Source organism: Mesoplodon densirostris, chromosome 9 (genome assembly GCF_025265405.1).
Source record: "Mesoplodon densirostris isolate mMesDen1 chromosome 9, mMesDen1 primary haplotype, whole genome shotgun sequence".
Lineage (NCBI taxonomy): Eukaryota > Metazoa > Chordata > Mammalia > Artiodactyla > Ziphiidae > Mesoplodon > Mesoplodon densirostris.
The window spans coordinates 111,228,144-111,241,804 of NC_082669.1; the positions used below are offsets into that span (position 1 = coordinate 111,228,144).

The following is a 13,661-nucleotide window of genomic DNA, read 5'->3' on the forward strand; positions in this document are numbered from 1 at the left end:
CCCCGGCGCCGTCAGTCCGCCGTCCGTCCGCGCTCCCGAGTCAGTGCGCCGGACGCAGGGATGCGGTGGCGTGTGATGACGTCATATGGGTCGCCCGCCCCCGATTGGTCGCGGCCGCCTCACCAGACCACGAGCGGACGGGCGCGCGGGCGGGGCGGGGCGCGCGGAGGCCACGCCCCCTAGCGCGCGGCCCGGGCGGCGGGCCGGGGCGGGGTCACGTGACCCGGGGCCCCGCCGCCCGCCTTATAAGCTGCGCGGCGAGCTGAACGCCGCGGGCTCAACTCCAGGCGGTCTGGGCCGTGGCGCTCCTCGGCGATTTCCTCCCTCGGCGAGCCCGCGGGCGGGCGCCCCTCAGCCAGGTACGCGAGGCGCGGCGAGGGGACCCGGGCCGGGGGCGGGGTCCCGGTGTCGGGCCGGGCGGGGATGTCGGGGTCCCGGCGCCTCCACTCCTGGAAGCCGCCCCTCGAGACGGCCTTCCACTGGGATCCTCGGCACCGACCCTAGGGGCTGGGCGCACGCTCTGACCCCAACCCGAGTCCTGGAGCGGGGTCTGCGCCCCCGACCCCAGGTGGGCTCTGCCAGTGCTCCTGTCAGTTCGGAGGACCCCAGCACCTTGTCCTGAGGCGGCCTGCCTCCAGGCTAGCCTGGCTGAGTCTGCCTCCTGCAGACGGACGGGGTCTGAAAAACTTCTGGACTGGACGGGCCAGAACTTCGGGGCTTATGCAGAGGGGCACTGCGGCGGGCGCTCGACGCTCAGGTGTACCTAACCTGGCTGCCGCTGAAAACAGCCTGTGCAGCTCTCAGGCGGGGTGTGTAGGCAGGGTCCTTGCAGCCCTCCCCCGCGGTACCTGCCCGTGGGCTCCCCTGAGCGGCTGACTCCGAGGGCCTTGGGGGTCTCCCTGGACGTGCCGGCAATGAAGGCGAGCAGAGCCCTCCCTCTGACTGGGCCTCCCTGGACCTGCCATGTCCTTTGGAAGTGAACTTGATCGGGGTTCCACCTCCACACCCCCTTTTCCTTCTAGGAAAGCCTGTCAGACTGGTGGCTGATGCCCAGACTAGACGACCACCCCTGGAGCGGTCCCTGCGCTAAGGGCGCGAAGCACAGAAGCCACCTGAGGGCCAGTGCCAGAGGGCTGGAGGCCAAAGTGGGAGAAATGATCACCTCCTCAGTGTCAGGCCCCTCTCGCCTGGTGGCCCACAGTGCCCGGGGCACTGACCCGGCTCACGGGCCCGTGAGCGCTGGTGTGGGAGGCCATGGCGGCAGCGGCCACATCAACAGCTGGCATCACCACCTGGTGCAAAGGAGCCTGGTGCTGTTCTCAGTGGGCGTGGTCCTGGCCCTGGTGCTGAACCTGCTGCAGGTCCAGAGGAATGTCACCCTGTTCCCTGAGGAGGTCATCGCCACCATCTTCTCCTCCGCCTGGTGGGTTCCCCCGTGCTGTGGGACAGCGGCTGGTGAGTAGAAACTGAAGATGTTTGGTTAAGAACGATTTTCAGCCTCTGAGAACCGTTCATTTGAAAATCGAACCACCCGCAGAGGGGAAGTGTGCATCTCCAGTGATTGTATTTAGAGAAAGAGGCGGGGGGAGAGGATGGTGATCCGCAATGCCAGTCTCTGGAGGCTGGAAGAAGCCCAGCGATTGGGGACCAGGTGGGGAGATGATTGGCTGTTTCACGCTTGTGCCAGGCTGACCGAGGTCCTTCCCTCTTACTGATCCGGCCCTGAGGACAGTGTTGGGGGAGCCCGCAGCTGTCATCCCGAGCGAGCTGTGCGATTGGCCGCTGGCAGAACTGGTGAGCGAGGGAACTGCAGTGCGATTGGCTGCCCCGGCGAACATGCTACAGCGCTGGGTAACTGAAAACAAACCGTCACGTGGGCCGAGTGGGCAGAGCTGCTGCCCCAGCGGCCTCCCCCACTTCCTTTTTCGGGACGCCCGTGAACGTGCCAAAGCCAGGCCTTCCCCCTAAAACGCTGGGCTCCACAGATGAAGGAAAACAAATCCCCCGGTCAGAGTTTATATTGTAGTACACCTGGCCAGCCACAAAACATGACCCAGGGTTAGCAGTCTAAATTGTGGACAGGCAGACTGTCTTTTTTGAGTAGAATTTCTTGGTCATTTGGCTGGTTTTATAAACTTGCTGAATTGGTCTCAGCCCAGAAGGTCACAGTACTTCTCTGGTCACACAGCATCCACTGATTAGCAAACATTTGTCGGGTGCTTTCTGTAGCATCAGCTCTCCCAGCTGTTGGAAGTACAGAGTGAGCAGACCGCCCCTGTCAAGCACCCTGGTCCGGTGGGCAGAACAACCTAAGTGACCACGGTGCTACAGGAGGGATGCCCTCCTGTTCGCTTCGTAGCTGATGCTTATGGACTGCTTATCTTGCATTTTTATATGTTTTGCTTCCTTTCGTCCTTACAACAGGACGCTGCTGTAGCTCCATTTTACAGACATGGAAACTGAATTACAGAAAGGTTAAGCAACCGTGTCCAAGGGGACGCAGCTGAGTGACAGGCCCACTGTTCTTAACTCTGCCTACTGCCCCCCTGGAGTCTGGGTGTGTCCCCTGCGCTGTGGAAACACGTTGCCTTCTCAGCACGAGGCTGGAGTGGAGAGCTGTGTTCCAGCCGGGAGGTGTCACGGGAGGGATGCTGTGGTTACCAAGCAGTGGGGAGAGAGTTCTCATTTTTGTTCTTGGAAAGATAGGCTCCTACTCTTGTTTTTCTAAACCCTTCAGTATATGTCTATACACACTGGTGCTGTGGCCTCAAGGCCCTCGTGGAAGCTCCCCTCCCCACTGTACGATGGAACAACACTGATGCAAACTGGAGGCTCCCTGTGTGGGTGCAGAAGTAGTTTGCTTATGGATAATTAACCCCTGGTTCCATTCCTTCTGTGCTTCAAACCAAAGAACTGCGATTTTATTTTAAATTTTTCAAAACGATGATTTTTGTTTGTACTCGAGGAGAACAAAAATGTAAAATTAGTTTTAATTCAAATATTACATTGTAGCTGATAACTCTTCTAGGAAAAGGAATGGTTTGAACAATATGTTAGTAATTGCCACGTAGAGATCACATCATTTTCAGCCGGTGTTCTCTAACGCTGCTGCCTTGTCTTTCTTCAACAGCTGTTGTCGGCTTGCTTTACCCCTGCATTGACAGTCACCTTGGAGAGCCACACAAGTTTAAGAGGGAGTGGGCCAGTGTGATGCGCTGTGTGGCAGTTTTTGTTGGTATCAATCACGCCAGTGCTGTATCCTTCAGTGGGTGTGCTGTCCAGAGCAGCTTCTTAAGTTACACGTTGAAAGTTTCGTTACTTTTAACGAGTATATATCACATCATGAGTCAGTTGAACCATGTTCTTCCGAGTATATTATTTCAAAGCACGTTGCTCAGTTTACTCTCAGTGATTTTCAAAATGGTCCTTGGAGTCCGTTCAGTTCATTTCAGGAAACAGTTAACACCACAGACAGAGCGGACGTCTTTGGTCTGTCCTTTCTCAGGCAGCATCTGTTGGATCCTCAGAGTTCACTTTGTGAATTCCCTTTACATTTCTACCTTACATCCTTCCACCGTGAAGACCTGGTTCCTGTGGCCCAGTGAGAAGTGGCGAGAGCATCACTCTTCTTGGCGGATCCTTCCAGAAGGTGGAGGAGAAGCCTGTCTGCTTCTCTGTCCCTCCCCGGCATGACCACGGAAGGCCCAGGGCCAGTCCGAAGTGGTGGCCTCTGGAATAGGGTTCTTAGTGGAGGCTAACTTCAGGGTCAAGTTCTGGCGTCCATGGGTGGAACACACGACACAAAACATGCTGCACGTCTGTACACAGTGCGTTCTTCAGGAAGACGGGCCGTGGTTTACCAGGTCTCAAAAGATTATGGTTTCTTTAGCACAACTAGATTATATTTTTAAATCCTGGAGAAAGTTATTTTTAGAGTTACTGCTTCTTAAATCTGCTCTAGCCTGATTTTAATGATAAGAATGTCAGAAAAGGGTATTATAAGAGGTCTGGGCTCTGACAAACTTGTTTCGTCTGCAGTTGATAAGCAGTGTCGTGACGGAAGCCAGTCGTGTCCACTGTCAGGTGCCATTCTGGTGAGGTGTCTTCTTGCAGACGTGGAGCAAGGACTGTGCTTGCTGAGTTCAACCTACTTAATAAAAACAAGAAGTAAAAGGGGAACTATAGATGACTTACTAGCAAAGTAGGCTGTTGGCTGAAATACCAGCAGAATTTTATATGTAGCTTTCAGGAAGTGTACTTGTAAAGTCAAGTTTTCGACGCAGGGATCCCAGGGAAGTTCCAGGTCATCTTGGTCACGGTAACCTTGTATCCAACAGATGCTCTCTGCAGCTCACCTGGCAGCTTCTATGGATGAAGAATTATGTGGTGCACACATAATTGTGGGCCCTGGGGCTTTTTTGGTTTTGACCATATTAAGAACCGTTACACTTTTCCTTAACTCTGCATCGCCAGAAGTTGGATTTTGCCAATAACATTCAGCTCTCCTTGACGTTAGCAGCCCTATCTTTGGGCCTTTGGTGGACATTTGACCGTTCAAGAAGTGGCCTTGGGCTTGGCATCACCATCGCCTTCCTTGCCACCGTGATCACTCAGCTGCTGGTGTACAATGGTGTCTATCAGTAAGCACGTGTTCTCAAATATCACCTCCGTCCGGAAGCTGTTACTTAACTTTTTAAAAAAATACCTTCTAAGCTGAGATGTCATGTTTTTTCTGTAATTACATAGCATAAACTTAGACATGAAATTCTCAAAAACGCTGCTTATTGTTGATCCACGTGTTAAAAATGCACCACGCGTAATTTAATGTAAAGGAAAACCGAGCAGTGGCAGTGAGCGTGGATGCCACATACTAACACTGCTGGTGCGCCATGTGCCTGCCCTGCCTGCGCCGGGGGAGCTGGCTGCCCAGGGGCTCATGTCTCCTTCTCTCCAGGTACACGTCCCCGGATTTTCTGTACATCCGCTCTTGGCTCCCGTGCATCTTCTTCTCGGGAGGTGTGACCGTGGGAAACATAGGACGACAGCTAGCCATGGTATGTACAATTGTCACCTGCGTGCCCAACTGTGGTTTCCAGCTTGATAGGCTTAATGTACGTAATACATTATGATTGGTGTTGATAAATATCTAGTTGAGACTCGCAAGAGTTATTCAGAAAAACGTATTAAAAAAAAATGGGTACAATACCCAGGTAACTCTTTGCTAGATTATAAAGATTCAGGGAATCGTAAGCTCACAATGAGCACTAAAAGGAACTAGAGTTCCATTCACGTTACGGATGAACTGCAGCTCCTGTGATAACTGGCAGAGAAAAGTTACTGAATGGCTAAATGAATGATTTATCATGAGTGTCCTCCCTGCCTTCACGCAGGTACAGGTGATGCTATGCTAGGGAAAGGACCCCAGGCCAGGTCCATGAGAGTGTGGACCAGGCTGGGAGGGGGCTCAGCATCCCTGGGTAGGTGGACTCCAGCCTGGACCCTGTCTAGTAACTAAAGAGAGAGACACAGGACCCCCGCACAGAGCCATTTCCCGAGAGCCAGAAAGACAAACGAAGTCAGGATAACTTAGCAGTTCTTTTCGGGAGTTAATGATCCACACGAGCACTTTGATGAAATGTGGACATTTAACTGTCATTTTGAATAGACTTTGACTCAAAGGCTTAAATAAAATAAACTTAAAAAAAACCTAGAATCTTATCAAGGCCATTTCTCTCAGAGACACTCTGGGGCTTTCTCAGAAACTTGACTTGGTTCCTCATATGGTGTTTTTAAAAACAAAAGACGTTTGTTTGTGCCAGCTGATGCTGGGTTGTGAGAGCCAGATTTGCAGGCTGTGTGGCTGTTTCATAAAAATGGAAGTAATTTCAAAAAGGTAGACTTGGCAATGTGTTCCACTGGTTCCTGAGCCCAAATCACCCTTGCCTTCCACCCTTCTGTGGTTCTGTGTGGATCTGCTTGCCAAAACGAAAAGACCCCATTGAACACCCTTTCTTTCTCGCCCCCTCGTGAGCATCAGAGGACCTGGCTCTTCTCACACTCACAGTGGCCACATTCTCATGGTGCCCCTGTGCTGCTCCCTGGAGCCCTTTATGGTTCAGATTAGAACGAGGCAGCTCTGTGATCCCTTACTGCTTTGGGATTTTTATTTCAGTGCCATTTAGTTGAGGATTCCTAATAGGGCTGTTGAGATAAGTTGTCTTCAACCCCCGTGACTCTTGGTGGAGTTAAAACTGACAGCATTCAGCCAGTTGGTTATAACTTCGGGAGCCTGGGCAGACGCTGCCATGCATTTATGATGAAGGTTTTTAACCAGCTTTAATAAGTCAGGGTCTTTTTTTTTTTTTTTTTTTTTTTTTGGTACGGTACGCGGGCCTCTCACCGTTGCGGCCTCTCCTGTTGCGGAGCACAGGCTCCGGACGCGCAGGCTCAGCGGCCACGGCTCACGGGCCCAGCCGCTCCGCGGCATGTGGGATCTTCCCGGACCGGGGCACGAACCCGTGTCCCCTGCATCGGCAGGCGGACGCTCAACCACTGCGCCACCAGGGAAGCCCAAGGGTCTTTTTTGATAGAGGTAGACACTACACATCATGCACAAGTTCCTAACACCTAGAAATGGTTGAAGGTAACTTATTTTACAAGAGTGGCACAATCACACCTTTGGTCACGACGCTGAACGAAGGTGGTTGTATCAGCAATCATTCCATCCTTGTCGTAGGCATTTTCGTTTTTAAAAAGATGAAAGTTTTAAACCTAACTTAAGATAGCTGGCATAATTGTAATTCTCCCTACTTAAGCTTTTTCTTCTTTTTCACTCTTTAAAGTTGGGGAAAAAACTTGTATTTGGATGTTACTGTTGTGTCTTGATACTGGAGGAGGGTGATGAACATCCCAGGTCATCAAAGGGAAACAACCCTCCCGGGTCTCTGAGCCCAGCGCTCCTGCCATATTTACATCTGTGAACATTTAAACCCTTACGCCTGGATCCCAGCGGAAGGGGAAAATGGCAGGCCCTTTCCAGCTGGAGGAGCAATCACAGCTGGTTTTACCGATTTCCCCTCTGGCTGCTGCATCCAGCGTGGGTCCTCAGAACAGATGTGGTAGCGGGCGCCCGCCGCCGGCTTCTCCAAGAGAGAAAAAAGCTAAGTCCCTTTTCTCCAGGTTTCCAAACCCAGCGGAGGGCACAGTCCGTGTGAATGAAGGCAAAACGATCGCAGATCGCGTCACAGCTGTGTTTCTGCCAGAAGTCAGGCGAGCGAATGAGGGAGACTTACTCCTATTATAGTTACTTGAGGCCTGAGATTGAGGAACCAGGTTTAAATAGTTTTAAAGGATCGGTCAGTCGGAATGGCAAAGGCTTGCAGCACTTGCTCCCGTGGTAGGGAACAGGACAGGGGGTGTGTAAAGGAACGAAACTGGCGATTTCTGAGAAGAAGAACTGCAGGTAGTTTGGGGTTTTTTTCTCTTTTGCATTTTTAAAATTTACAATGAAAACATTACAGTTGACCGTTGAAGAGCACGTGGATTGGGGCACCAGCCCTCCAAGAAGCTGAAAATCCGAATGTAACATAGAGTCAGCCCTCTGCATCCGTGGATTTAACCAACCACAGACCACGTAGCGCTGTAGTACTTACTATTGAAAAAAATCCGCATATAAGTGGAACCGTGCTATTCAAACCCGTGTTGTTCAAGGGCCAGCTGTACGTGTATAACCAGAAGCACTAAGGTGCGTACAGGAGTTTGTGACTGAGGTCTCTGCAGCGGATGGATGTGTGTCAGGAGGTGGGCAGATCTGCTGTGCCCTGTTGAGATCGTTTACGTGGAGGTCACTGCAGGACTCTGGTCCCTCTGCCTCTGTGCTGTCTGTTTACTGGGAGCAAAGCCTTGGCCTTGGGTTGCGGAGGACAAAGCAGCGAATGAGTCCCCCCAGAGCTCCCAGACTCTCATCCCTACCCCAGCAGCCCCTCCCTGAGTCTGTCCAGACTGGTCTCTGCCTTTTTGTTTCTCTCTTCTTCTATCCTTCAAAGTATCTGTAAACGAATCTACCCTGAAAGCAGTAGAGAATCTTAATAAAAAGTCCACCTTTGTCCAGCAGGAACTGCAGAGCCTTCACATCCAAATCCGCTAACTCCTGAACCTTTCAACCCACCCCTCCTCTTAGCAGATCCTCCGTCCACTTTGGCCTGAACTGAGGATGCTGCCTTTATTACCACTCCCATGGGTTGGCAGACGGCCTTTCTAAAATATGCTGTTGCAGCAGTAAAAGATAAGTGCGTGAAGCCAAAATTGTATTTTTCATGAAAACAGAATTGGAAGTGTAAGAAATTAAATTTGCTTCAGATTACATCAGAGCTGAAGAATGAAAACTACATTTATAATAAGGTTTGTTTTAGAAAACTGCCTCCCCATGACATCGAGTGTCCCTGCCCAACTGTAGTCTTTCCCAGGACCTTTTGTGGGGTGGGCTTTCCCCACCAAGCAGCAACAGGTGGACGTGACGGGCTGGAGCGAGGACACTGCAGTAAAAGCACCTGCAGGCATGGCTGCTACCCTCCTCCACCTGCCTGGCCACTGCTGTTGCAGATCCCAGTCCCCTGGAGGAGGTCCCGTGGGCCTGGGCTGCCGGGACCCTAGCACTTAAGCCAGGGGCACTGAGGCTCGTGCATCCTAACACACTGGGGTGTGTGCCCTGCTGTTGTGTATTTGTGTCCAAGAACTGTTAACCTCATATTTATTCTCTGGGGAGTCTTGAAAGTTTAGGCTGGGACAGAGTGGCACCTTGCTAGAATCTTTCTCACCCAAAAAAGTCTTTAAAAAGAGCAAGTTAAACATCTTTTTAAAGGAGTTAAAATACTTAAGCCAAGTCCTTGTTTTATTTCTTCAAAGAAAGGGAAAAAATTAACAGCTTATTTGTGAAAGTGAGCTTATTCTTTGTTAAGCATTTGAAAACTCATTTCCATCCTTAAAACCCAGGAAATGGCTCAGTGCCTTAGAAATGGGATTGGTCAGCACCGCCCACTTCCTTTCCTCTGGCTGTGCCGCTGGGCCCTTAGACAGAAGATGGATCTGAGGTGGTATTTTAGGGGCAGCGTTTAAGAGTGAATTCTTGGTTTAAAACTTCACCAAGTAAGGCTTTTGTGGTGGGACGTGATTCGAGTGAAGAAGACGAAGGTCTGAAGGTGGAGACCTTAGGTGGGCGCTGGTCAACACAGTGACCAGAGCTGCCCGAGTCCAGTGCGACGTGGCTCTGTTCCCTCTGAGGGTGACCGTCCCAGCGCCTCTGCACCCCTCCCCCTCGCACCTTCTCAGTTCCCACTGCCCTTAAAAGAAATACGGTTACCGTCAAGGGCAGCCATGCCCCAAACCTACAGGTTGGCTTTGTTTGAGTGTTAAATGGTCCGAGTGGCTTTTTCTTTGTGGTATTCATTGTCAGCCTGCATGTTTAAAAGTGAGTCCGGGGCTTCCCTGGTGGCGCAGTGGTTGAGCGTCCGCCTGCCAATGCAGGGGACACGGGTTCGTGCCCCGGTCCGGGAAGATCCCACATGCCACGGAGCGGCTGGGCCCGTGAGCCATGGCCGCTGAGCCTGCGCGTCCGGAGCCTGTGCTCCGCAACGGGAGAGGCCACAGCAGTGAGAGGCCCACGTACCGCAAAAAATAATAATAAAAAAAATAAAAGTGAGTCCGTAGTATCATTTTATGGAATTTGTATCTGTTGCTGTTTGTAGCTTAAAGTCTTTTCTCAAAGTAAGGCTTCCAGCTGCCACGGCGAAGAGCGTGGCCCTGCTTCCTGGGGCCCAGGCCCCGGACCCCTGGTTACAGGTGCGCTTCCCTGGCCCGTGGAATTCAGTTTGCCTTTCCTGTTTGCCATCCAGCAGCTGCTGGCAGTAATAACATTAATTATCACTTCTGTTGCGCTCAAGGTGTCGTGCTAAATAGTTTCACTGTCAGCTGACTGAGCCCTGTAACAGCAGTCTGGAGGTAGGGACTGTTGTCAGCCGCTTTAGAGATGGGGAAAATCCAAACTCAGGAGGCTGACCACCCGCCTGACTGGGTGCAGCACAGGGCTGGAGCTGGGCACCTCGGGAGCGCGCGGAGCTGCCCTTGCGCACCGCTCCCCGCTCCCCTTGGCCTGCCGGCTGGCTGCTAAGCCAGAGGCTAGAACGTGTGCTGGGGCCCTGGCTCCATGGCAGGAGGCGTGGGGGTCTCTCCTCACGCAGCCCCGTGACCTCGGGAAGGTCATCTGGTCATGGATCTGCTCCTCCATTGGAACATCTGTCCTCTGCTGAGGACCGACCAGGCCGGGCCTGGACAGCGGTGACAAGTGCAGGGTTCACCGCCCTGAGTTTCTGTGCAGGTCAGTGAGGAAGCCTGTGTAGAAACGGCTTCTGAGCTGTTACACCCTCCACCTCGCCTGAGAGGGACGGGCCCTGTTTTCTGGGTGAAGCAGTGGCTCCTAGCCCTCCCAGCCCCAGGCAGGGAGAGGACCGCCGTGGGGTTGCTGGAGCTTGTCTGCTGCTCCGCATTTCTCGTCTCCATCACCTTATCCGACTCAAAGGAGTTTTTTATCTTTCAGTTTTTAGGATTGGCTTAATTGCTAATTAAAATATGTATACATTTAGTGCTGATTTTCTCTCACTCCTTTTTCTCTTTTCACATGTAGGGTGTTCCGGAAAAGCCGCATAGCGACTGACTCTTCAAACCCACTGATCCTGAAGAATGGCAAGATTTGGGAGAAAATCTGTGATACTGGATTGTGACAAAGATTATCTTTTTTCCTCAATAATCTTTTCAGATTGGGCTGACTGTACAAGTGACTCCTGGAAAACAGTTCACCTGTTTTAGAGTAGCAGACTGGGAAGATGACAACTTGTGTTGAGATGTCACCTTGCCTGACGGCATTCGTGCCTGGGTCTGCTCAGGAGGCACCAAGTGCAGGCCGGCCGGCTGCAGGGTCCCGAGGATTTGGTTTCATGTGTCATTAAAAGCAAGTTGCCATATTTCCAAGCCTTGAACTAAAGCCTAACTACCAGCTCTGGTTTTGTATCAGCGCCCAGGGGAGAGCTTGATGGTGCTTACAAAGATGAAGTGTGATAAAATAGGAATATTACTTATCCAAAAGATTTCTAAAATAGGGTTGTGTAAAAAAAGAGAAAGGCAGGGGCGGCAAGCTTAGGGTGGCAGTGCTGGGCGCCCCGTCCCGCAGCTGCGCGTGTGTCCCAGCGTATGGCTGTGCTTTTCATTCCTCCGTGGAGTCGCATGTAGACAATCTTGCTGAGAGCAGAAGGCAATGAGAGGTCATCGTTCTGCACTGTGATGTGCTGGAATGTCCACCTCAGTATTTATGCAGTTTATCCAGAACCCGTAATCATCTAGGAGGGGCACCTGCCTGCCGTGTGTCTCAGTCTTAGTGAGCCAAAATCGTGTGTTGTTTCTTTGATACTCCAGAACAGAGATGACTGTTTTTTTTCCACAGCCCTATGGGATTTGCAATCTGTGATTGCCTTGTAAAAAGAAGAGTGCATATGTCACTGTATTAAACATTTGGTGTTTCTAAATACTCAAAGACGTGGTGAGCACAATGTATTCATTTAATGGCATAGACCATGTTTGTTAGACCCAGTTTGCAAGTACTGGGTCTTCAACTTCAAGTGCAATGTATATGAAAACCAACCTGAGCCTTGTATCCTCTTAAATATTTATTTTTTTAACGTATGAGGTGTTACAGAGGGTTCTCCATTTCAGTGCTGCATGGGGGCAAAATTCAGCAACAGCCCCTCTCAGTTGTGCAGTTACTTCGTTGCTGTGCTCTCCACTGAGCCGGTCCTTTGAAATACTCCAGTTTTGTGCGTTTAGTAAACTTGTAATTTTTACTCACAAATTTACCTTTTTGTATTTTGCAATTTAAATGTTTTGGTTGTTTTACACTCTGTGAACGTGGCTGGATGAAAAGACTCCTTCCCCCTGAGCAGCTGGCGGTCAGAGCCAGTGCCGGCAGCCGTGGGCTGTGCTCTCGGCTCCCCTCACCTCATGGTCCTCGTTGCAGCTGGGTTTTGTTTTGAGGAAAATATCCTGGAGTAAATTTGAGGTTACTGTAGCTTATTTGTTTTAGAGGAATTTTGTTTAAAAGAAAATAGGATCGTTCTGAACTCTGCAATGACCCCCTTACACATTTTTCTGAAATCAGACAGCTGTGTGAAGAGTTTTTTCAGTGAGGCTATCAGCATTTTATGAAAAACCAGAAGTTTTTAGATGAGAGCAGGCATTGAATCTTTCAAATATACTTGATCACGCACAGTGAGTATTTTTTTCTCTTAAACTGGAAATAAATCTATATCTGTTAGAAACAATGTAGCCAAAAGATGTGAATCTGAAGAATTTTGTTGCCAATACTTTATAGCAAGTATATGAACCAAAGTCATTTGAGTTTGTAAAAATGTAAAATAGTATGAACAAAATTTGCACTATACCAGGTTTGAACATCTAGTGGGATTCACATTCACACTAAGTTTTCAGCATTGTGTTCTTTTGCATTCATTTTTTACTTTTATTAAAGGTTCAAAACCAACCATCGTATTTATGGGTTTTTCTTTAAAAGGCGGGGGGATTCTCTCTGTAGGATATTCAGATTTGGAATGGAAGAATATTTTACAGCTTTTCAAAATGTACTAAGTTTCAACACAACCTCTTGGGAAACTTCGTGTTCCTCCTGGTGGAAAGTGACATGTAGTTTAGCCCAGTTTACCTTCCTCCTGCCCCTCCCACCGACCCTGGGAAGTTGGTGTCTTCTTGGGCCTTGCTCTGGCCTCTCTTAGGGATGCTATCCTCTCTCTCGGGGAGAGAGGGCCCTTTCTCCCTGTACTAGAAACGGGGGGAGGTCTGGGCCTCCAGAAAACAGAGCCCAGGGAAAGGGTAGCGCATCCGGCCCAAGTAACAGCCAGCACATCCAGGGGCCGCGAGTGGCAGGCCACACAGCAGAGGAGCAGCGTCCTGCCCGAGGTCCACTTCCCTCGGTCCCTGCCGGATGCAGAGCCGCCCCAGGTGACGAAGGTGTCAGGGCCCCACCGCACACGCTGTGCCCTCCGCACAAGTCCGCTGAATGCCCGCTCTGCCAGCGCCGGGTGCTGGGTTGGACGAGAGTCAGAACTGGCCTCAGAGGCTCCCATCCCAGGGCCCCAGGGCCAGGCCGGGGGAGGTAGGTGTGAGGGGCATCACCGAGACGGCGAAGAGTGGGCGCTGTTTGATTCTTTCATTAAAGAAGTAACAACTGTGCACAGTTTGGCACCCAGAGCAGCCCGAGAAGCCATCCTGCATGACCCGCACCATCCCAAAGGTGAACCAGGGCCCGGCGCTGCGGGAAATGCCCTGGAATTGCCCTCTCCCCCGAGCGATGTTGACAGGGAAGCTTGAAAAGAGAACAGGCTTCTGGGAAGGGAGGCCGGGCTGGAGCCGAGCGGCGGTCCTTGGTTCCGCTGACTTCCCCGAAAGCAGCCCTGAGCCTGCGGGACAAGAGGACGCCTGTCCCACCCTCCCCCGCCAACCCACCCCCGCCCGCCCCGGCAACCAAGCGACGCAGCTTTGCAAAAGTTGTTTTCAATCGTGAAATAGCATTGCAATGGCAGTAGAGAAAGCCCTTACCTTGTTAT

General features: G+C 51.2%; 1 protein-coding gene across 1 annotated transcript; it reads left to right on the top strand.

Annotated features, from left to right (window-relative positions):
- The first annotated feature begins 247 nt into the window (after positions 1–247).
- Positions 248–12,542, top strand: INSIG1 (insulin induced gene 1). The gene is made up of 6 exons (XM_060107892.1): positions 248–359; positions 1,023–1,455; positions 3,131–3,255; positions 4,474–4,640; positions 4,955–5,054; positions 10,679–12,542. Exons 2-6 carry the CDS (start codon positions 1,047–1,049, stop codon positions 10,706–10,708), a joined length of 831 nt encoding a protein of 276 aa, XP_059963875.1. The 5' UTR covers positions 248–359; positions 1,023–1,046; the 3' UTR covers positions 10,709–12,542.
- The last annotated feature ends 1,119 nt before the right edge of the window (positions 12,543–13,661 follow it).